The sequence below is a fragment of the Anopheles nili genome, chromosome 3 (assembly GCF_943737925.1).
Source record: "Anopheles nili chromosome 3, idAnoNiliSN_F5_01, whole genome shotgun sequence".
Taxonomy (NCBI): Eukaryota; Metazoa; Arthropoda; class Insecta; order Diptera; family Culicidae; genus Anopheles; species Anopheles nili.
Genome location: NC_071292.1, coordinates 8,619,849 through 8,641,184, shown reverse-complemented (window position 1 = coordinate 8,641,184; position 21,336 = coordinate 8,619,849). Strand labels below are relative to the sequence as shown.

General features: G+C 50.6%; 1 protein-coding gene and 1 long non-coding RNA gene across 2 annotated transcripts in view; both read left to right on the top strand.

Annotated features, from left to right (window-relative positions):
• The window catches only part of LOC128725417 (uncharacterized), an 80,670-nt gene extending 64,265 nt beyond the window's left edge, over positions 1–16,405 (top strand). Inside the window, exon 3 of the long non-coding RNA XR_008410819.1 lies at positions 16,309–16,405. This is a non-coding gene — a long non-coding RNA (uncharacterized LOC128725417). The remainder of the gene's footprint in view (positions 1–16,308) is intronic.
• A 273-nt stretch (positions 16,406–16,678) lies between these two features.
• Positions 16,679–21,336, top strand: part of LOC128722841 (discoidin domain-containing receptor tyrosine kinase B) — a 102,529-nt gene continuing 97,871 nt past the window's right edge. Inside the window, exon 1 of the mRNA XM_053816523.1 lies at positions 16,679–16,802. Coding sequence (XP_053672498.1) covers positions 16,679–16,802 — 124 coding nt within the window. The remainder of the gene's footprint in view (positions 16,803–21,336) is intronic.

The window sequence follows — 21,336 nt, the reverse complement described above, 5'->3', positions numbered from 1 at the left end:
CTGATAATTTTCACAGCTCGTTGTTGTTGGATGTGGAGCGGATTCATTGGGCAGCTGAAACTGTCACTTTCGATTGGGAGAAAGGCTCCGTTTTGCGTGTGTCGTGACGAAGCCCGGAGATTGAGACGTTAAGCTCGTTTAGCCATTCAAATACACCGAAGTGGACAAATGGATGCCGTTACGGTTTCATCATCATCATCATCATCATCGTTGTCGTACTCAAACGAAGCCATAATGTAACCATCGACCGATGGTTGACGTGAAAAGGAAGATATCATAATTTAGGCATGCACCTGAGTTCGAGGACGATAAAGAAACAAGCTCCTAGCGCTTCTTTGCACTGGGAACTGTCCAACGGTCTCCGGCAACGACATCATCGCCACGGAGCTTGTCACTCGTGTAGCGACCGGGCGGATGGTCGCTAGGGGAATATTTTAAGCGCCCATAATCTGCTAAAAAGTTATTCCATCTATCCGCCATCTCAGCTCGAGCACGATCCCGACATGTGGACAGGTTGGCTTGACGCCGACCGACCGAAGCATAAGTTTTTTGGGAGCAGCTTTTTCCTCCCGAAACCGGTGGCGGCTTGTTCAGGTGGAAATGGCCATGTTGGATGTAAGCCAGACCAGTGGAACCGGGTTCCACACCACGCCGGAAAGGACCTTCGCTTCGGATGGGATGTGTTTTCTTAGCTTTTTTTTCTCTTTCTTGTTCCCTACTTCCATCGGTTCCAGCGAACGACTCGCTGAAGCTCTCGGCAAAACTCAACTCCCTGGGCGAGGCCGACGATGGACGCCGTAGAAAAGCGGGAGCAAAATTTATATTTATATATTTTCCTCCACGCCACCAGGTGCTTTTCCGAAGGCATGTAACGTTGGCATCCTCGCGCGACACTCACACGTGGCGTTACGTAAGTTTGGTCGTGGAAATCGTTCGCTCCATCCCCCTTTGGGAGGGTGGAAAAGTTCCGTTGAAAAGGGCGCCGGAAATCGCTCCTTTTGAGGGTGGGGAGACCGTAGATCGTTGGGAGGCGAAAACTGGAATCCCTACCCACCCCCCACCCACCGAGACGCACCCATCCCGTGCCATTATGTGCTCGAACCGTGTACACCCGAGGGCGGATCGGATAGTTTCCGATGCGAGCGAGTTTCGCAGCCGGCGTTAGACCCTCGGCCGTGGGAGAAAATGCCATCTGCCTCGTGAGGTGGGTGGGTGGGTGGAAACCGGCCGTGGCATGTGTCTCGTTGTGTGCCGTTACCGCGGGCAGGCAACTGTCGTTCGAAGCGACGCCACGGAAAAAGGACATGAATGACGGGAAGATTTTCCCGTATCGAACGACCAGGACACGGGTGGGTCTCGTGGGTTTCTTGTTTGGCTTTGGCAGCACGACCGATGCCCTCCGGGACGACGAGAACGAGGACGCACGATCCACGACATTGTCGGGAAAGATTAGTGTCAAAAAAAGTAAAGAATAATATGATGTTATATTATTTCGCCGGTCGTCGCCTGCGTCGTACCTGTCGCCGTGGTTCGCCGCCGCTTAGGGTGCGCTCCCGTTCCGGTGGGTGATTTTTTTTTTGGGGGGAGGAAAAATGTATACCAATGGCCCCAAGTAGTGAAGTGAAATTTACGCCAAAACCCCCGCTCATCAGCTGGTGGAGGTCGCAAAATAAACCGACCAAAAACCGGCAACCAACAGAAACCATGGCATAGAAAGCGAGCTTGGCTTCGATTGGCCCTAGAACTAAAGCCTTCTCCACCCAGTCGGGTGGAATTTGGATGCAGTTCGAGTGAAACTACCGGCAACAACTCGGACCTCGAGCGGGCCTGCAGGCGCCACAGTTGTTTCGTGGAATTGAAAGAATCTGCTTCCCCATTTTACGAAGCATTTCAGCCAAAGTACGCGCCGCACGCGAACAGATGCTAAAACTTTCCCACTACGCTCGCAGCCTTCTTCGCTCCTGTGGACATGGTGGGTACAAAAACAGGGTTGTCCAGTGGTTTTGCAGTGGAACAACGGCCGGACACAACACGGCAACAGAAACCATCGAGGCCAAAAGGGCCACGAGCGCGCTGCATCGTATCGCGCGATAGGACGCAATCCGGAAAATGTGGAAAAATCTCTTCATCTCCCACTTTGTGTGCGCGAGTACATTTCTTTACCATCGTGGGCGAGCGAGCGAGCAAACTGGTGGGTGTGCGATCCGGAGGGTGCATAGTTGGGAAGTTCCGGTCTGGATGTTTTTCCCCGGTGTGGCGCAAGGGACGAAGAAACATAAAACGAGTGGTCCTGTGGCACGTAATGAGACACAGCGGTGGGATGGGAGCGAACGAGCGCAGAATGGGCAAAAGTATTCCGTAACCGTGTTTGCCGGTGTATCCGGGCACCGGGAGCCATAAAGAAGCACCAAATGCGGGCCACCAAAGGACGAAGGAAGCATTTCGTTCGAGGATAAGCAGCGAGTTGTTGTGAGGTTGCGCATTCCAGCCGATTCCAGCCTGCCCGGGGAAAGCTGGTGGCCAAGCGAACCCGGAAAGGTTCGGAAAAGAAATAATAATCCTAAAATTACAACTAATTAGAAGCAAATTGAAACAGTACGCGCCCGTGTTTCCGGTCCGAGTTGAACCCACAGCTTCCGGTTTGCAGAGCGAGTGAATCGTGGAATGCCTATTGAGGTGGAGCAGCAAAAAAAAGAAAGGAAGGCATTAGTGTCCTGATTAGCTGCACTCGAGAGGCCACCAGAAGTGGTTCCAAGAGCCGCCTAAGCATTGCTCCGTTGGGAATGCTTCCAGTGTTTCAGCAAGTAGCGGGCTTACGTCAGAGCGGCATTAATGCGAATTTTATCCACCCATTCTGGGCCGGTTGCTTACCGAAGCGCTTAGCAGCCGAAAGTGCGCATTGTTGCGCGGATTTTCATTCGAACAAAAGCACACATTTCGATTCGTTTTGCTTTTGTAAAGCCCCGAGCTTGGTTCGAAGGATAACCACCGGCTTGCTAATGAAGTGGCCCACACGGACACGTCCTTATCCCCGTCGTGGATGGAAATGGATTGATTTTGCATGCCTGATCCCGCGGGCTAATGTTGATTGCTTCGCGAATTAGTCCACTAATCCCGTGCCAATCACTCACCGATTTCCATTTGGCGGATTTCCCAGCCACTGGCCTTCGGAAGGTTGCCTTTTCACGGTGCGCAATTTGTCGAATTTTTACGCAATCCCGCCCCGAACCGGATCGAGCCGGAAGATGCTTTTAGCTTTGGGTGGTGTGTGAGGGAGCGCATTTTGAGGTTAAGTGTGTTTATCGTTGGGGAATGGATGCGATTCGACGTCCAGAGAAACTCTGTGTCGGTCAAGACACGCGTGTTTCAAAACTGGCCGTGGTTTCGAACGGACAAGGTTAGGACCAATGGATCGGATGTTTGGACGCGCTTGTTGCAATGCTTATCTTGCGTGCGCAACACCGAAACAACTCGCACTTCCTGTCGGAGTGTGTACAAAACTCGCGCTTAGTGGAGCTGTGTTGCGTTGCACAGGCCATAGGTCGTTGAATAAATAAAGCGAGTTGGAGATTGAGCCGGCTTTTTGGCCCCTAGTGCTCGTCAGAGTTGCTCATATGAAATATGCCCCTCATTAGTCATTTTGGGCACCTTTTTAGACGTCTAAAGCGAGCTGTAAATAAATCCATAGTACCCTTACGGGTATGGGAAGAAAATTGCACACAGTCAGATCAGATATTGATTTTTTTGAAATCAGAACCGGGATTTAATCGCTCCTATGATTCCTCCCGCCAACAATCAATCATCAATCAACTAATCAAACTAACTATTTAAGAACCCCCGATGGCATGAAAATCAAACATCGCACACCGGAACCGTATTGTTTCGACGTGTTTAATTTCATAAATAAAAAAAAAACACCGACAGTTCAACTCGCGCAAACCGAGCAGAGGATATGCGAAAGGAAAATTGAACGGTGGAGTTTCCATGAACGTTATGGATTCCTTAATTCGTGCAATTCCGTGCACTGGTTCCACACGGTGGGGCTTTTTGTTTTCACATTCTCTCCCACACTCACGGCCTTTTTTTGCCACACAACGCAACAGAGCATCCGAATCGGACGCCAAGTGCAAGTGCAGCTATCGCTTCTAATTCGCTCCCCCGTGCCAATGCTATTAATCATCGGGGCGTGTGTTTTTTTGTTGTTGCTGTTGCTTCGCGCTTTCCCTGCCAACCTTTTTCTACAGCATCCTGACTCACCTCGGTGCCATTTCGTTTTCCACCCACCATCGCGCCCGTGTGTGTGTGGGGGAGGGAAAAACATATGGGAAAACGCGAACGCGTTTGTTGCCTCCCGGGGGTTTGCCGGGGAAAAACTTTGCCACACGCCGGCCTTCGCGCAGGGCTGAAGCTGTGCGATTTTCACATGATGCCCGATGAACACCTCGACCGTGGCGCTCCCGGGGGTCCGTGAATGATTTGCTGCTCCGTGCTGCCGATGCCGATGTCTGCTTTTGAAAGGCGGTTCCTTTTTCCGAGTGCCTTTTTTTTGTGTATGTGCTTCGTATTTATTTTGTTTCGCTCTCACCCACCCACACACGTCAATGCACCGTTTTGGCTAGTGTGGCCGCAGGAAGAAGCTGCGAGCGAAGCGGGAAATTGATTCCATCTGACGTGAAAATCGAATCGGGGCCACTTCCAACTACACACGGTAACGTACGCCGAAGAAAGCCGTCCGCTTTCGACGGGTGCAACGGAACGAATGAGTGTGTACGGGCGGTTTATATATATTGCCGTGAATCACGAAATGCACATCATTGGGGAGGGATGCATTCGGTGCGCACGGAAGGGAGGCGAAAAATTAATTACATCAATTGCAAGACATTACTTGCACCGTCACGGGAGAACGGTGGGAAAATATGGGAAGCTGCAGACCAGCTGCACGCTACTCTGCAATCCGGCGCAATCTCTCACCAATCCGTGATAATGGCACGTCAGTTGCAATTTGTAACGGGCAGCAAGAAAGAAAATCCCACCCACACACACACACACACCCGGGAAGATTGATCATAAATAAATCTGTTCGGAGGCGGATGAAAAACGCTTACAAAATGGAACTATTTTATGCCACCCCCCCCCCCTAATCGGGCTGGGGCCGGTTCTTTTTCCGCTATTTTCCCAACAGTGGGTCGGAATTTTCGTTGCCATACGTTCGATGGAACGCGAGATCAAAGTAGGCAGACCGCGCCTGCTTTGATGCAGCTCTGATGCAGCGGGCCAGCAAGATGGCCGCCGCACTTTCGCTCTATTATTGGAAACAATTTATGATCCCCCGAGTCTGGTTGTTGCGAAAGCGCACACACACACGCACACTCAACCCGTTGCTGCCGTTTGGCAGCAGGAATTCGGTACACCGTTGTCTCGTCCTCGGGGCACGCGGAAGAACAACAAATAGCCGTAAACATTTACACTAAATGCGGCTATAATTCACACTCGAGGAGTCGGTTAGCGAGCGCGCGTAACTCATTGCGTGGCTCGACAATGTGCTGTTGCGGTTGTGTAAGAAAATCACTCTGGCCGGGGTGGGCGAGGGCGCAGGCCGCATGAAATTCTATCCTTTCGCGGTTGGCCGGGTCGGGATGATGGAAAATATGGCCGGGCGGTCGAAGCACTTCCACGAAACGCGAACCGTTCGCGTTGAGTAAGTGCCTTCCCGATGTACGTCGTTTGAAGTTGCCATTTGGCAGTGTGCGGCGTGTGGAAATTCTTGCTTCCCCACAGGAACAGCAACCCTTTCAAGGGTGGTGGCGCGAAACTGGAAGCAATATTCTCCCCCCTCTACCCCGTTTTCATTTAATGCGAAAACACAACGATCAAGCAATAAAAGGCAGCGGATTTGCAAAGTTGCACGCATCGAAAAGCGACGGGCTGGGAGTTTCATCCATGCACGAACTCGTCGTGCGATGACAACCGTTTTGCGGTCGCCTTTTTTGGGGTCTTCCGTTCCATTCATCGAATGCGAAACAATTCGTTCGTTTTGGTGCTGCTGGGCGGCAAAAACGTGCACTCGTGCCCGCGAGCGGGGTGAGTTTGTTCACCGGAGTTGTCAGGAAAATTGTCACCTTCAATCCCACCCCCATTCGAGGGTGGTGTGGCGGAGGGGGGGTGGGGGAGGGTGGTTAGGGCGACCCCTCACCGACTGCATTCCATGCAAGTTGCACCTTTTCTTAGCTTCTGTCCCTGGACCGCTTTTCCGGATGTTCAGCGGGTTGTCTTGATGCAGGGAAATCTCTGGTTTTTCATTTTTTGCACCCTCCCTTTTCGTCGTGCGAATTTGCGACTGTCTCGAATGGGATAGGCATGGGGGGTGGGTTGCGAGCAGAGTTCGAAAAGTTTCACCCGTCCCACCCACCTAAAAGCTAAATGGGCTGCAACTTTAGTTTTCCTTTCGCGCGCTCGCACCACTCATCCGTTCGGTTCGTCTGTCCGTTCGGATGAAAACTTCCCTTCGGTGAAGCGGAGTGAAATTGAAAAGAATGAACCGCCTTTTCCCTTCGGCCTCGGGCGCGAAGGGTGAAACTTTCTGCCAAGCTTTCGGTGCCTCGTCCGCTCGTTCGCTCCACGCGGGCCCTTGAGATGGGGATTCACCGTGGTCTTATAATTTAGAGACCCCAAATGCGATCGAATAGTTTTGTGGTTTGCAAGTGTGTCTTTTTCCTCGCTTTCGTTCTCGCTTGCTTTGCATACGTGCATGTGGGTGCATAAAATTTGCACTACCACCACCACTGTGGGCCCTTCGGAAGGACGAGCAAATCGTCCCTGCCACACCAGAAGCAGAAGAAAGCGACCGCATCCCGTACGGCAAAAGATTTCACCGGCGAGAAAAATGCATTCCCATTATCGAGTTCCGGTTGCAAAACGAGCTGCCGATCGGGGATCTGGGGTTTGCCGTGTGGGGATGGTAACGAGCAGGCTCTCGATCGTATCCTGCGCGAATGGGAAAGTTGTTCTCACATGGTATCTCTGTGCTTCGTCCTTCCGTCCTTCCGCCCACCATCACCACCCCCACCCCACCCCCCACACACTAGAATGCACTCACGGACGTGCCGTTGTTTTTTCGACGCTATGAAAAAAAAAGGTTCCACCGTCGTCGCCGTCGAATCGAGTGCCGTAAGTCGATGTCGGTTTTGAGCGCAAAGCGAAAAGTTTTCCTTCTTCCTTCTCCCACACATCGGTTGGGTTTTGGCGAATGTGTTTTCCATTTCCTCCTCATCCGCCCAAGGCCGGCACATCCCCCCGGGTGCTAATGCTTTTCATGTCAGACTTTGTGCATTTCAATTTCGCTTTCGTAAACGGGGGCTTCCTTTTGCAGCTCGAGGCGGATTTCTTCTTTTATTTGCTCTGCAGTCGTCGAACTTCGGATTCGGCTGCAAACGCGGTGGCCGAGGATATGGCGCAAAGTGGATTCCGGACGGGAACGGGGAGATACGGAAAAATTGCAATTTATCAAAATGTGATAAACTGGACTTTCGGTTGTGAGGCAGCTCCAAGGATGTGCCCTGATTTATGCCCTCTTTTTTTTGGGGGCACTCCATTCGCAAAAGGGCACAACATCTTGAGGCGTGACGGTGTTGTGTGTTTTAAACGCCGATCTATTTGCAAACGAGCTTTAAGCACCGATGAGCGCAGAAAAAGGTGATTTTGAGGCCACCTCTTCAGCCATTAGAACCACATGTGCGCCCCCGTTCGAGCTAAAGGTTAGTAATGCATAATGACCTCGCACTAACGAGGTTGGGATTTTCTCGTGCTACCGATCATAACGATGACGCCGATGCTGATGGCTATAGCGATGATGATGATGATTGTACCACGAAAGTCACGTGAATCGAGCTGCGAACAGAACGACAAATGGTGACTTAAACGGGTGCTCGCCACTTAAAACGATCCGCCTCACACGGATGCAATACCTTTTTGCATGAAACATCAAGGACTCGCTACGATTTCCCAGTTTTGGCTGCTCTCGCTTCTGACTGCTGGATGGAGGCGAGTGACTCCAAAAAAAAAAGAAGAAAAAGATCGAAACATCCTTCACCGTGCATTTCGTCCTGTCCTTGGATGGAAACTCGGCAACCAATGTCATACGGTACAAAAAAGGTGCCTGACGAAAATTACATCAAAGTAACCTGGGCTGGATGGTTCAAACCACCAGTCCTTAGCAACAGAGCGCGTGAGCGAAAGAGACAGAGTGCATGAAAGTTGGAGTGAGAGCGAGCGAAATGGTATTAAAATTATGCGGAGGTGGCCACACTCTGAGGTGCTGTAAAGAGGCTGCAATAAAGCTTTATTGCTTCATGGGAGGGGTTGGCTTTTTTGTGTGTCCCTCTTTGCCTGCACTCTTGCCATATTCGAAAAACACACACGCAAAAAAAAAAGCAAGCAGCTAGTTGAGCGTGAACGGAATTCAAACCGAGACGATGTCGAACCGTCTCCGTGTCCGTACAACACACACGCTCCAAAACTGCCAATTTGGATCCCCCAGCCGGTGATGAGCAAGGGATGGGTCGAGTGGAAAATTGAACCTCGCTGCTCACGCTCACTAATTAAATAACCTTCTTTGATTCATTTAAACTGATATGATGGATGTTTCTCGTAATTAATTAGAGTTTTTATTGACCGCATCCATCAGCACCGGAGACTCCGAACCGGACCGAGTGTCCGAGTCCTGGCCACCGAGCTGTCCATCACCGGGGACCGCCTGACGGCTGATGAGTTTCGTTGGCAGGTTTTTCATGCTGTGCAGTCCATCTCGAGGGGTGGGTGTAAATTTACCCTGGGGTGCTCGTGGGGGTGTAAATTTACACCCCCAACTGGGACCTGCCCTTTCGAACCGGCGGGTGGTGGCCCTCCGTGAAAGTGTTACGAGGCTGTAATGAAGGCGAGACGAGCTCATGAATGGTTGGGTTGTGTTGCGTTTTTGCGCGGAATGCAAATTACTCCGTCACAGTTGGATGCTCCACCGAAGGGCAAATCCTTGCTTTTTTTTTTGGTTTTGCTCGATTTTGAGCTTGCGCTGAATAAATTGTTTCTTCACTGCTTGGATATTAGCCACCAAGCTCCTTACGGGTTTTGATGCAGTCACGTATCGCTTCCGATCGCATACCTTTTACCTTTCGCTAGAAATAAAAGAAAAACCACAACCAACAACAAAAATGCTGTAATCGTGCGAAATGGGCTTCTCATTACAAAATCGGCTCAGGTTTTCGGTTCCGTTCCTCGCGATGCGATTAGTAAGCCCTTAGGCTCCCGTCGAACGCCATAAAAATTCTATTACCTTACCCTACCTGGTCACCGGCACACATCGTCCCCGGGCGCCCCGAACGCACCGGTTCGCGGATCTCAATCACGGGAAACATCGGAATCCTCTTTCCCGCGACCATTAATCATTCCGAACCTCGCGCGCGAACGACACAGCATTGGGCACCTTTCCCGAAACACACGCCACTGTCCGTTCCGGCTATCTGGCACTTCCGATCGGATGGTTTCCTTGCGTCACGGACTCCACCGAAGCGGAATGTCATCGATCGCGGTTCAGTCACGCGCTCGTTTCGCGCACGTTTTCGTAGAACAACTCCCAAATCGAGACGCCCTCGAAGCAGGGTTTCGGGTGAGTCCCTTAAATGGGAAAGGCTGGGGAGATTGGAACAAGAGACGAACGAAAAAATAAAATCCTCAAACACGACAACCCAAAATGGGCGTTCGATTCCAATCCGTCATCGAGCCAAAAAATGCGCCTGCCACATTTGCATCACAACTCGGTGGATGGTGAAACCCCGAACAGGACACTGATGGAAAAGTGCAGTTAATGCAAATGCGAGATGGTCGACGATGGATACGTGGAGAAACACAGACACACACGCACGAAAAAGAAACCCATTGGGTGCATTATTTCGCCATTAATCCCACCATTAGCTGGCATGTCGGTGTGGGAAATGGAGCTTATGTGCGGCTCAAAAGATGCCTAGGCGTCAAAGAATCCTCCACCGGCACCGATCATTCGCTGCTCATAAACCCATCACCGCGAACAAGCCGCCAAACTGGAACTCCAACGTGGCTTGTGACGAGGCAGCGAATCGCACCGCCAAATTGCGGAACTCGCACGAAAGACGCGCCTTCTCATCGCACCGACAGCGGAGTTTTGTCGCAAATCTTTCACGAGCTCATCGCAAACACCCTGCGCCATGGAGGAGGCTGGAAGTCGCGTTGAAAATGAAAAAAAAACCAACCACCATCATCCCACCCAACCTCGTCAAGTCAAATATTTTCACAGAGTTATGTTTATTTACATTCCCCAACGGCAACGGGGCCGAAAATAATGCGCGAACGGCCCAACCAGCCACGCATCTTTGCGCTCGGCATTCGCGTGACGTCGGTCTTTTCCTTCGAGTGCGGGCCCAAGAAAAAAAAGGGGCCGTATATTTTAGGAATCTACACTCCCCGGGGGGGAGGAGACCGAAATATGAGCCAAAATCAATACTCCACCACCGAAAGCCAGCACCGAAACGTAAACGTCTCCGATCTGGCAGCTACGGAAAACACAGATGTTCCGGACGATGCGCTGGAATTACAATAAGCTCACTCTCTCTCTCTCTCCATTGCGGCTCGATTCACCCGCCTGAGTGACGTGGGAAGCCGTATCAAGCCGGTTCTTGCAGCCGTTTTTCCCTATTTTCATTCCCCAACACGCGGGACGACCAGATTCATCACCATCGCCATCTTTTTCGCCCATTCGATTGCGCCGGAGCGCGTCGGAAGTGACGCTTCCGTACTTCTGTTCGTCTCGGTGCGCTAATCGGATGAGTTAATATCCGAGAGATGGATCGCTTCGGCCGCGAGCGTCTTTGGTGGAAGGACGTTTCGAATCGTCCTTACGAGCAGCCTTATTAACCGTGAATGGTTGTGCGCGATGGCTTCCGTTTTCGGCATTCCCAGGCGGCTTCCGGACTGGGCCTTGTCTGCTCAAGAAGCTCATCGCCTTCTTCATCATCATCATCGTCAGCGTCGTGTGGCCAGCCGTGATAGGCCCCCGGGTTAGGGATTACTTTCGTTCCATTGTGCGACCGGTTCTGTTTGCCATTATCGGCGTAAATCGTTGGCAAATGCGCGAGGGAAGCGTTTTACGTAGAAGCGAATCTCTGCTAATAATTTCTCGTCCTTTTCGCCTCCGGAGACGCTCGAATGTAAGAAGGATTTGTAACGTTTGCAGGATTATCGCTTCGGCAGTTTCTTCGCCTGTGCTGCAATGTGCATCACAAACCCGGCAACGGTGTTGAAATTTATTAATGCATCGTCCTCTCGGTGGCCTGAAAAACGGCCTGACCTACACTCCACACATCCGGCCCACTTCACTTTAGATTCTAATTTAGTCCTTCGCGAGGACGCCGTTGAAGCACGTAAAACAAGGTGCTCGTTTTATGCTACACCTTCCCGCGGGGTTTCATTCATTCCCTTCATTCGCCAAGGATAAAGGACCTCACAGGGTCTTAACAAGAAAACCGCCATTAGCACGCATCCCTTTCAAGCTGCACCTTCACGCAGGACGGGTTTTTACGGCGACGTGGCATGCACAAATGTTTCCTTTCGTGTGTCGGGTGGCCCGCGTGACGGACGTCCTTTGGCGTGTTTGCTTTTTTTCTCTTCTCCTTCTTCTTCTGCTTCTCCTTGTCGTTTCTGGTGTTATTCCGAAACAGAAAAACAATCCCCTTTTCTTTGCCGCTTGCCCGGTTGCATGCTTTTTTAATTAATCAATAGCCATCGCACCCTCCGAGCACTGCGTTTCAGCTTGGCGATTGCAATGCGCTCCGTGCACTGAGGTCCGTTAATTACGTGCATGTGGTTAACGAGAAGAAGCAACCCCGGCCTGAGCCCGAGGACGCCGTGTCACGGGACATGCAACATGACACAAAACCCGCGCCCTAATGGCGCAAGGGATCGAGACGGAAAGTGACGTTTGATTTCCCACTCCTCCACTTCATTCATTCAGGGGGTGTGGCCAGCGGTCGGAGAGGGTCTTTGGCGTCACGCGAGGGAATTCTTGTACGTGTGCACATGTGTGTGTACGTCGAAGAGGTGTGGGAAATGTGCTTCTTGCCACGGTAATCCCCGGGCCGATTCCTGTCTTCCTTTCGAACCCGGGGGGTCGTACGTGTGCTTGTTGCGAGGGACAGCCTGGGAAAAAACACCCACACATACAGGCACATACTCCCACCTATGCGCATGGGTGCATTATTTTTCCCTAGTTTCCACCTGATCGAGCGTAATCGTTCGTGGGCGGAAGCAAGAAGCAATCAAACGGAAGATTACCACGTTGCTACGGGTGTGTTTCCGTGCTGCGATGTTCGTCTTAAGCCCTTTTCGATAATGATTAGCAAAGCAGCTGCTGTCAGGTTCAGGCTCCTGGAGAGAGCTGAAATCGAAACGGTTTCCCTAGCGGGTGTTATTGTTTTTTTTTCTTCTCCTCCTTCCGATTTGCCATCAGTGAGAGTGAGCTCGTGAGCCGGGAAAGACGATTCGAGCGATGGAAAATCATTTTTCATCGCGCAGCTTCGAAGCCACCGTTGGCGTCATGGCGTACGATCGTGACGCGCTCGCCGGTGGTGATCGATTTTGATGGGTGTATTTTTGTTTTATTCCCTCCCGCGATTGTTTACTCCGGGCAACGTCTGGGCCGTTTTATCGACCGGTCGTTTTAATAGCGCGCACGCATTACGAAACCATGGCAGCAAAATCGGAAGTGCTGCTAGGCCTGGTCCCGAGGGAGGGTTTTACTTCCACGATCCCGCATCATCATCATCATCGTCATTGGCGGTGTATTTTTGATCCATGATTTGTTTCATTTTTTATGTTGTTGCTTTCTGCGTGCGTTTGATGCGTGTGTTCGCTTGAGTTTTCTTTTACGATCGCCCGCTATCGTCAGTGTAAGCGGTTTGGGAGCTTGATGCTAGCTAAATTGCAAAATTCAGCGCCGCTCTGTATTACCAGCTATTTCGCTTCCAAGAAACGATAGCAACCACCGATAGGAGAGGAACCGCTTTGCTTGCTTCGTTATTTATTTGTGTTCCGAAATGCGGCCGCTGAAGTTTATGATCCTGGAGCGGCAACTTCACGCGCTTTTCCTCGGAAATTATGCTCTCCCTCCATGACGACAGGTGCTCTATGTTGGGGTGGTTTGGGCGGTCGATTTGAAGACGTTACGAGCGAGCGTTTTGCGAGCGATGCGTATTGCTCTTGAGCGGTTGATGGTCGATTATATTTCTTCATCAATTGGTAACCGTTGATGGCGTAAATATGCCCACCAACTCTCGTGAAATGGCGAAACACCGTTCGAGGGGGGTGTTATTTCAATTGGTCCGGATCGCTCAATAAACTGGACGCCTCGGGAAGTAATACGATGTAATGTTGGCGAAAAAAAAACAACGTGAAAGATATATGGATTTAAGGAATGAAGGAAACAACAGTCAACCTTTTGCCAAAAAAAAAAATGCCAAAATTTGTTCAACAAACGCCATTTCCGCCAGCTCGCACACGACGCAATCCCGGCACGACTGGGTCTCATCGATATGCAAAAAACGAGCTTTCGATTTTGCGAACGGGTCGTGTTTGTCTTCTTGGCGGCTTGGTCCTTTGTTTTTTTTTTGTCCACTCGCCGGGTCAGCTCAGTTTCCAAGCCGCGCCTTTGTCATCCGTACGTGCCTTTGGTGTTTGCCAAGTTAGTCTCGCTGTAGCGACTTCGACACAATCTTGGAGCTAAGCGGATCGGTCATTCCAGGGATTCGCGACAAATTTGTAGGCTCTTTTTTCTGCAACAAATCATGTGACCAATTTTGCATTCATGCCGCCTAAAACGCGATTGTTTATTCGACACCACACCGGACGTCGTCTTTTGCTTCAAACCGCCCAGCAACCCGGTGATGAATGGGCACTTCCGGGAACTGACCACTTCCAAAGCCCCTCAAGAGAACCGTCGGGCGTGTTTAATCGAATCGCTCTCAATCGGTGTAACGCAACATCGTTGATTCACCAAAGTAATCGGAAATTACAGCCACCCGTTGCATGGCAACCATCCGAGCAACATGTGCCTGGCATTGCTTGCGTTATTTATTAATTGCATCCCACACGCGGCAGCGATTGGCGTGTCTTCGGGCGCACATCTTGCACACCCCACCGGTGTGTACTGCTCGTGACAGCGGACAACATCATACACACACTCACACACACACGAAACCACCCCCGTCCGGTAAGGGTCGACATGATCGGTTGCTCGGTGGTCGCTTTTGGAGCCGCGCATCACGACGACGTCCGTTCCAGTGCGGTCGCCCTCTCTTCGATACAATATCCGTCACGTACACGGTGTTACGGTAATTTATTGGGTTTCCACGCGATTACGGACGTTGGACGGGGACGGGACGGTGGTTTGCGTCGCGATTTAACGTACAACCGGCGGGAAGTTATGACCCGATCGAGTTTTGTGGGGCATTTCGTACGATGCAAGCGTGCCCTCGACCGCGTGCGTGAGTGCACGATCGATGCGCGCGTTTTGGGCTGGGTAATGGATTTTAATGGGATCAATTTATGCACGCGCACACTGGCAAGAGAGGGTTGAGTTTAATTTCCTCCCCATCCGAAAACAGCTTCCCGGATCGCGGTTGATGGTGGGTTTAAAAATGAGTCATGGTTTCACTTTAAAAGCTGAGGTTCGCGTTCGGGTGGGCTATTGTTTTCTTGTGGTGGGTCCATCGAAACGGGAAGCATAAACCAATAAACCTCGCTGACACACGAGACACACACACACGTCGTCCTTTTTCTACTGGGGCGCACATTTTAATGAGCATATTTTGTTGCCGTTTTTTTTTCTTGTGTGTGCCGCCACGTCGTGATGCTGCAATCGTTCCGAACCGTCTTGGGTCACATCTGCGAGCCTGCCAGGGTATCGTTGCGCACGGAACGTGATTGTGCTCGTCGAGCTCGAGCTAAACGAGCGGTAATAATCCGGTCCACTTTCGGTGGCCAAACCGAAACCGAGCCGTCGGTCGCATTAGTGCTCCTGTGACCTCATCTTGCTGGTGGTTTTTTGTTTTTGTGAGTGTGTGAATCAACGCATCACTGCATAGGAGAACGTTGGATGGCTTTGCGAACGAGCAGAACGGCAAACGCGATAACGCACAAGGCCGTAAATTGAAGTCACGATCTGGTGCGTTCATCCGTCAACCAGAAGTGACAGTCGAGCGAGGGCTTGATTTGATGTCATGTCTCCTTTTATTTCGTTCTTCTTAATTCACCGCATTCGAACCGCAAAACGGTAGTACCCAACACGAGCTGCTTTCAATTAAAGCATATATGCTTTAATGCCTGTGGTTCTGGATACCCTTGACCCTTGTTGTGCAACGCCCTGGGTTTGCAGGATCGGTGATAGCGTTCGAAATCGGGATGCGATTTTCCCGAGGATCGTGTAATAAATCCACATCACAATTCCATTTCCAGACCATGCCGTTTCGTACCTTGACATTCAAATTTTTGCTGCTCGTCAATTCAAAACCCACCACCACACCAGATGATGCACTCTCATGATGAGATGAATTCCTCTTGGTTTATGTCGGTTTTTTCTCTCTCTCTCTCGCTCCTCCAACCTGGCCCGTCAGACGCGCACGTGGTCGTAAAGATGAATTTAATTAAAATTTATGATATCATTTACGCTGGCGTAATTAAAACGCAACCGAAACGTGCGCAACCCGCGTGGATCGAACGAATGAAACCTCGGTTTTGTCTCGAGTTTCCGCTGTTTTTCTTTTCCTTCACCGGTTCTAACCACCGGTGGGGATGTTGATTACTGAAGTAACTTGGGTGGAGCTCATTCGCCTGGTTTTTGTTTTACGGCATCCAACGACGGTCCAAATGCAGAAGAAGTGCATCGAATTACGAGCCAACGCGAGGAAAACTCAGCTGTTTCCAAAAGCGCTAGCAACTTGCGAGCGAGTAGTAAAGTTTGTTGGCTTTTAGGGAAGTGCCTGGTGTAAAATTTAATCCCCTGCTCTTAAAAAAAACGAAAACTTGCTCCATTGCCAACGATCGTCACTGTCCCATCGGTTCACGTGCCACATTCATTTGAAGCGATCGTTCCTCTTTTTTTTGTTCCATTCTCGCACACTTCCCATCGCTGTTCATCGCTGCACCGATCCGTGGCACTGATTTATGTACACACTGTTCATAATGTGCGATTTTTTTTCACTCCTTCTCTATCTCTTCTATCGTTCGCAGAAATGACCGGATGTGACACCATCGCGTACGCAAACAACACGCCAAACATCGGCACCAACCGGGCGCGGAAGGATACGCCGTCGGGTAATTGATCGCCTACGAACGCCACGGAAGTGCGTCATCGCGAGTGCGAGAACGTGCGTGTTTTTCTATGAAGCTGTAAGGGCAGCGAGTGTACGTGTGCGTGTACGTGTGTGTGTGCATTTAGGAGCATAAATTCATGCTCGCGATCCGTACCGGATTCGAGTGAAGTGAAGGAAAACTAGCGCATTCCCGTGGGTGGTCCGTGGCAAACAAAAAAAGGGAAGGTCCTTTTTTCACGCTCCTACGTGGGTACGTTTTTGGACGCCCCTGTCATTTGGATGCGAACATGGCAGCGATGCGGTCGCCGGAAGTGGTGCTGGTAAGAGCTGGCACGTGGTGGATGCGGCTCGTACCGGTGGTACTGCTGATGCTGCTGCTGCTGTCCCTCGAAGCCGGTGCGCTCGATCTAGGTGAGTACGATTGATTTGCCATTAGCTCGACAAACAAGCCCACCTCTTCGGGGTGGTTGCAAGGACGAACGGGATTCATTAAGCCCGGTGATAATAATTGGAAGCGTTTATCATGATCCTTCACGAGCGGATCGAGCTTTGGGAGGGGGACGAAAATACCCCGGGACAAATGACCGTCCCGTGGATGCTCGCGTTGAGAGAAGTGAATAATAATCTAGCCAAACAACCGTATCAATCAGCGGAACTGGAACCCCTTTCTACAACCAATCCGGAAACGAACTACGGAACGATCGTTCGGAAGAATCTCGTCGCTTGGCAGGTGTCCCTTTTTTTTGTAAACTTCAAACTCTCGGTGGAAAACGCGAGGGCTTTGAGGGAAATTTATTCATTTGAATAACGCCTCCGATCACCGTATCGGAAGCGAGGCCGATGAGCATTACATTAGCATTTAATTGAGCGCCCTCCAACCGTCATCGATGAGCATGTGCATGGGCCCGGGAATTGGGGCATTTCTGTGGCTAAATTCCCCCCAAAGGCCCATTCTTTACCGATTCTGGCAACTGCAATTGATTGCAAATTTCCAACCACCCGTCAACGTCGTCGGTTCGGGTGACTCATTATTGTAAAAGACATGCACAATTATTTCGAAACCGGCGCTTCATCTCAAACTTTCCACCGCAACTCTCGAGAGCGATCCTCGAGACACAAACACACACACACACGCGCGCAAATTACTTCCCAAGGACACACCTCGCGCATAACCGGGTTCCGGAAACCGAGTAGCTGGCTTGGGGAGCTCATTTCCTCTCGATCGATTCCTACAGCTCCTTACCACGGATGCTGGATGGTGGAAAATTTTCCGTTAGCGAAAATGAGCTCCCCACCGCAACCAGTGTATGTGTGTGTGTGTAGGTGTATGTGTCAGTTCCCCCTTTACCATGGGAGGGGGGGCTTTGATCTGGGGATGCAACGCCCAAGAGTGGGACGCGCACATTCCCAGTTCCGTGCATTGGGTGAGAGAAATTTAGCGAGCGAATTTTAAGGTCCGGAATTTGTAATTTACCATCCTCGCCGGAGCGTCATTTACCGCATGGCACCGTCCCGGAAGGCTTCCCGGGTTTGCGGTCACCCTCCTTTCCCCCCCCCCCCCCAAACCGGTGGTCCGTCCGTTTCAAACTTTCGCTCGAGTCAGCGCGAATTATGCAGCGCGTTCTATGCATTCGGCATTCCTGGTGTCGTGGAAGCTCGAGACTCGAGATTGTGAATTCAATGGGGAGTTTTGCCGTGTCGTGGATGGCTTTCGAAGGTCCTTTCTTGCTGGTGCAACCACGAACGGGTAGGGATAGGATGACTTTTCGTCCTGACTGATAAACGGGGAAAAAAGGCAGATCAATTCTCCGGTGGCAGCGTGGGAAAACGGGACTTTGTGATGCTTGTGATGTATTTTTAATGTGCGATCAATTAAATCGCATACTATTAAAAACGATTACTTATTGCAAAAAAGGACATACAAACAAATCACTCGCCTTTTTCGAAGCTCGAATGAACATTCGTCCTTACGAAGCTTTATGCCGTCTAGTCCCTGCAATATCCTTCAAAATGCACTCGTTCTAAAGCAACCTCTAATAGATCCTGCTCTTTTAAACCACAAATATTTGCACACGCACGCCTCACATACGGCTTAATGGGTGATTTTTGTTTGACCATAAAGCGTTTAGTTCTCATCTGTTTGCTCGTTCGAAACTCGAAATCCTCAACCTCTCGCCAGTGTGCGTCTTCACCTGTGAAAATGTTGCCACCGAACTGTTTGGAAATCGATTACATCTCACCCCTAAAATAATGCTCTAGCTTCGGGGTGGCATCTGTGGGATGATGCAGAGATGAGTTCATTGCGAGTCTCCTAAGGCTCCAGGGTGGGTGAAGTGGGTCTTGATGGAATGAGAGAGAGAGAGAGCGAGCAAGGAAGTGAGATGGGAAAAAAAATCGGAATAGGATAAATGTTGCGAGTAGTCGTCCTTCGTCGGTGGGGGAAGTAGTCCTGGTTTGCAACCGAAGCGAACGAGCAACTTTTCCCAACCAATCATCATACCTTTCCCTGTCCCGTGTTCCTTCCTCGAGGGAACATCCTTACCGCGCGTGCACTCCTCCCCGGCCAGGGACTGATATTGATTTTATTTATTTACCCAAAGTTTTCCATTTAACTTTCACAGCCCTGCACCCAACCCGGAGTACCGGTGCGCATATTTTTCCATCTGTTTGCTGAAAGTCATCTGCCGTTTTCCCTCTCCGCTCTCTCTCTCTTACTCTCTCTTTCTCTCCCCGTACGACCATCCACCCACCCTCCGCACAATTACCCGCAGAACTCGTCTCATATTTCCTATTACTAATTGCAACACCCGTGGGGGATGGGTTGCGAGAACGAGACCGGACTCGTTCGGTTTGTCTCACGCCGGAAACCAGCACCAGCTGGGAACATCTTCATTTAACGACCCTCACACCCACCAAACGAGGTGCATTCGGTGGGCTCGGTTCAGGCGGCAATGGTTTCGTTCCCGGCCCATCGGAAATATGCTCCCATGTACGACCGTACGTCCAGCGAGGCAGAAGTTATCACTTTTCATTTCATTTTAAATTTTTCCCCATGAATCAGAATCCCAGCGTCGGGTCTGTCGGGCGGGTGTCTCGTGGCGCATATGGTCCGTACTGGAACTCGTCCCCCGACCGAACCTGTTGGACGAACTCCTGCCCGGCGGTTGGGGACACTCATTCGTGGCCTTCGAACGGCGGGAGGCTTGGTGCATAATTTCAATTTCAACACAACATTTGCACCAACCGCCGGTTGGAGGGTGCCGTTCGTCGTTTGTAAATTTTCCACCTCCATCTCTGGGGCCAGCACTTCCTTGCGAGAAAAGTCACGATTTCCAGCAATCGGGCGGGTGGGTTGCAACTGCCAGCGATCCGGAAGAAGGGGGGCACTGTTTGCGGTCGGTAAAATATGCAAATAGAGTTCCGGCCCCCTGGACTTGACCGTGTGCCTCTTTCTGTGTGTGCGTGTATGTTTCCATGGCAACCACGGCAGTATCCTTGCGCACGTGCATGTCGCGCGTATGTGGGTTGTTAAGGAGATAACTTTGACTTTCGTCTCCCGGTGTGTCCTGATGTGGACCCCACCCGGGGAGAAGGAAAAGCCGTCCGTCACCCGGTTTTGGGGTGCTTACGGAGCGTGTTTAATACTTCCTGACCGGTTAAGAAGCCACCAACTAAAGTCGGGGAAAATGCTTTCCATCCGACCCGCTCGCTTCACATTCTCGCAACAAAGCGGTCTCGCTCAAACCAATTTGCTTGGTCCGGCAAAGCCACAAATTGGTCGTAAAGTTGCGCTGAGACTTTTAATTCGCTGACGCCGTCAGCTTTCAAGGACGATAGTGTGCAGGCTTGGGACGAGGGTCAAACTTGCACAACGTAGTGATGCATCCGGGCTTTTTTGTCACCCATCTCCCTCCCACGGTGCATAGTCCGCAAGTGAATTAAGTTAATCTTCGGTGTCAAAGGAAGTTTCGCACGTTGTTCTCACAGGAGAGAAGGACGAAAGAGTCCGTTGAAGCACGGGTGGAACGCAACCAGGGAACAATATTTAAGTTCTAAAGCGAACACGAGCTCGGGCTATGGAAGCTAATTGGCCGAATGGCTCCGTTGTCTGACGAATGGTTCTTAATATAAAAGCTTGTCCGGGTGAACATAAAAAAAAACACCCTACGACGACTCCCTTTGCATGCTTGCAAGAGCTCCGATTCCCGCAAAAACCGCAGCGAGAGTGAATGAATAATTTACAACAGATGCTGCTGAACTTTTCGGGTGAAATTGGTAACCATTTATCATTCCTCCCGGCACAAGGAGAAGCAGGGCCTTTGGAAATGGGCCACGGTAATTTTCTTTATGGTTTCTAAGTTGCGAAACATTTGCGAGTTAATCATCGTTCAGTCCGTTGGACCGCGCGTCCGTTTGCTGGGTGTGTGCGCACGAGCTTACAGTTTACGGGTTCGGTTTTATTTCTTCACTCGTTGCTATGGGCAACCCGAGCGACTCCTTGGCGTATCGAGCGAAACGTCGAACGCCACCACAATTAATGCTATCAATGATCAATGAAGCCAATTTACCACCGGTGGGAAACGCACCAATTTGCAAGCAGGATCGGTCGGTTTATTTCCTCCATCTGTTTGGGTTCATTTTGGAAAACGATCGAACCGGCGAGGTGCGTTTTGTGCGTTCGGTTTTGGGAAGTGATCGTTAAGGTGCATGTTGGAAGTGCAAAGATTGGGATTTTGAAATAAAAGCCTTTCAGCTGCAGCAAATCGAAATTATATACTCCGATATTACGATTTTCCTCATCAAAGTCGTTTAAGCTTTCGGGAACATTATGATACACACATAATTTATTTGCCGGGTGCATATTTAACACCAACATGCTTATTTTTCCCCCGAAACGGTTGGATGCTAAATAAAAAAACTCAATTAATTTTGCGTTTAGTTCCAT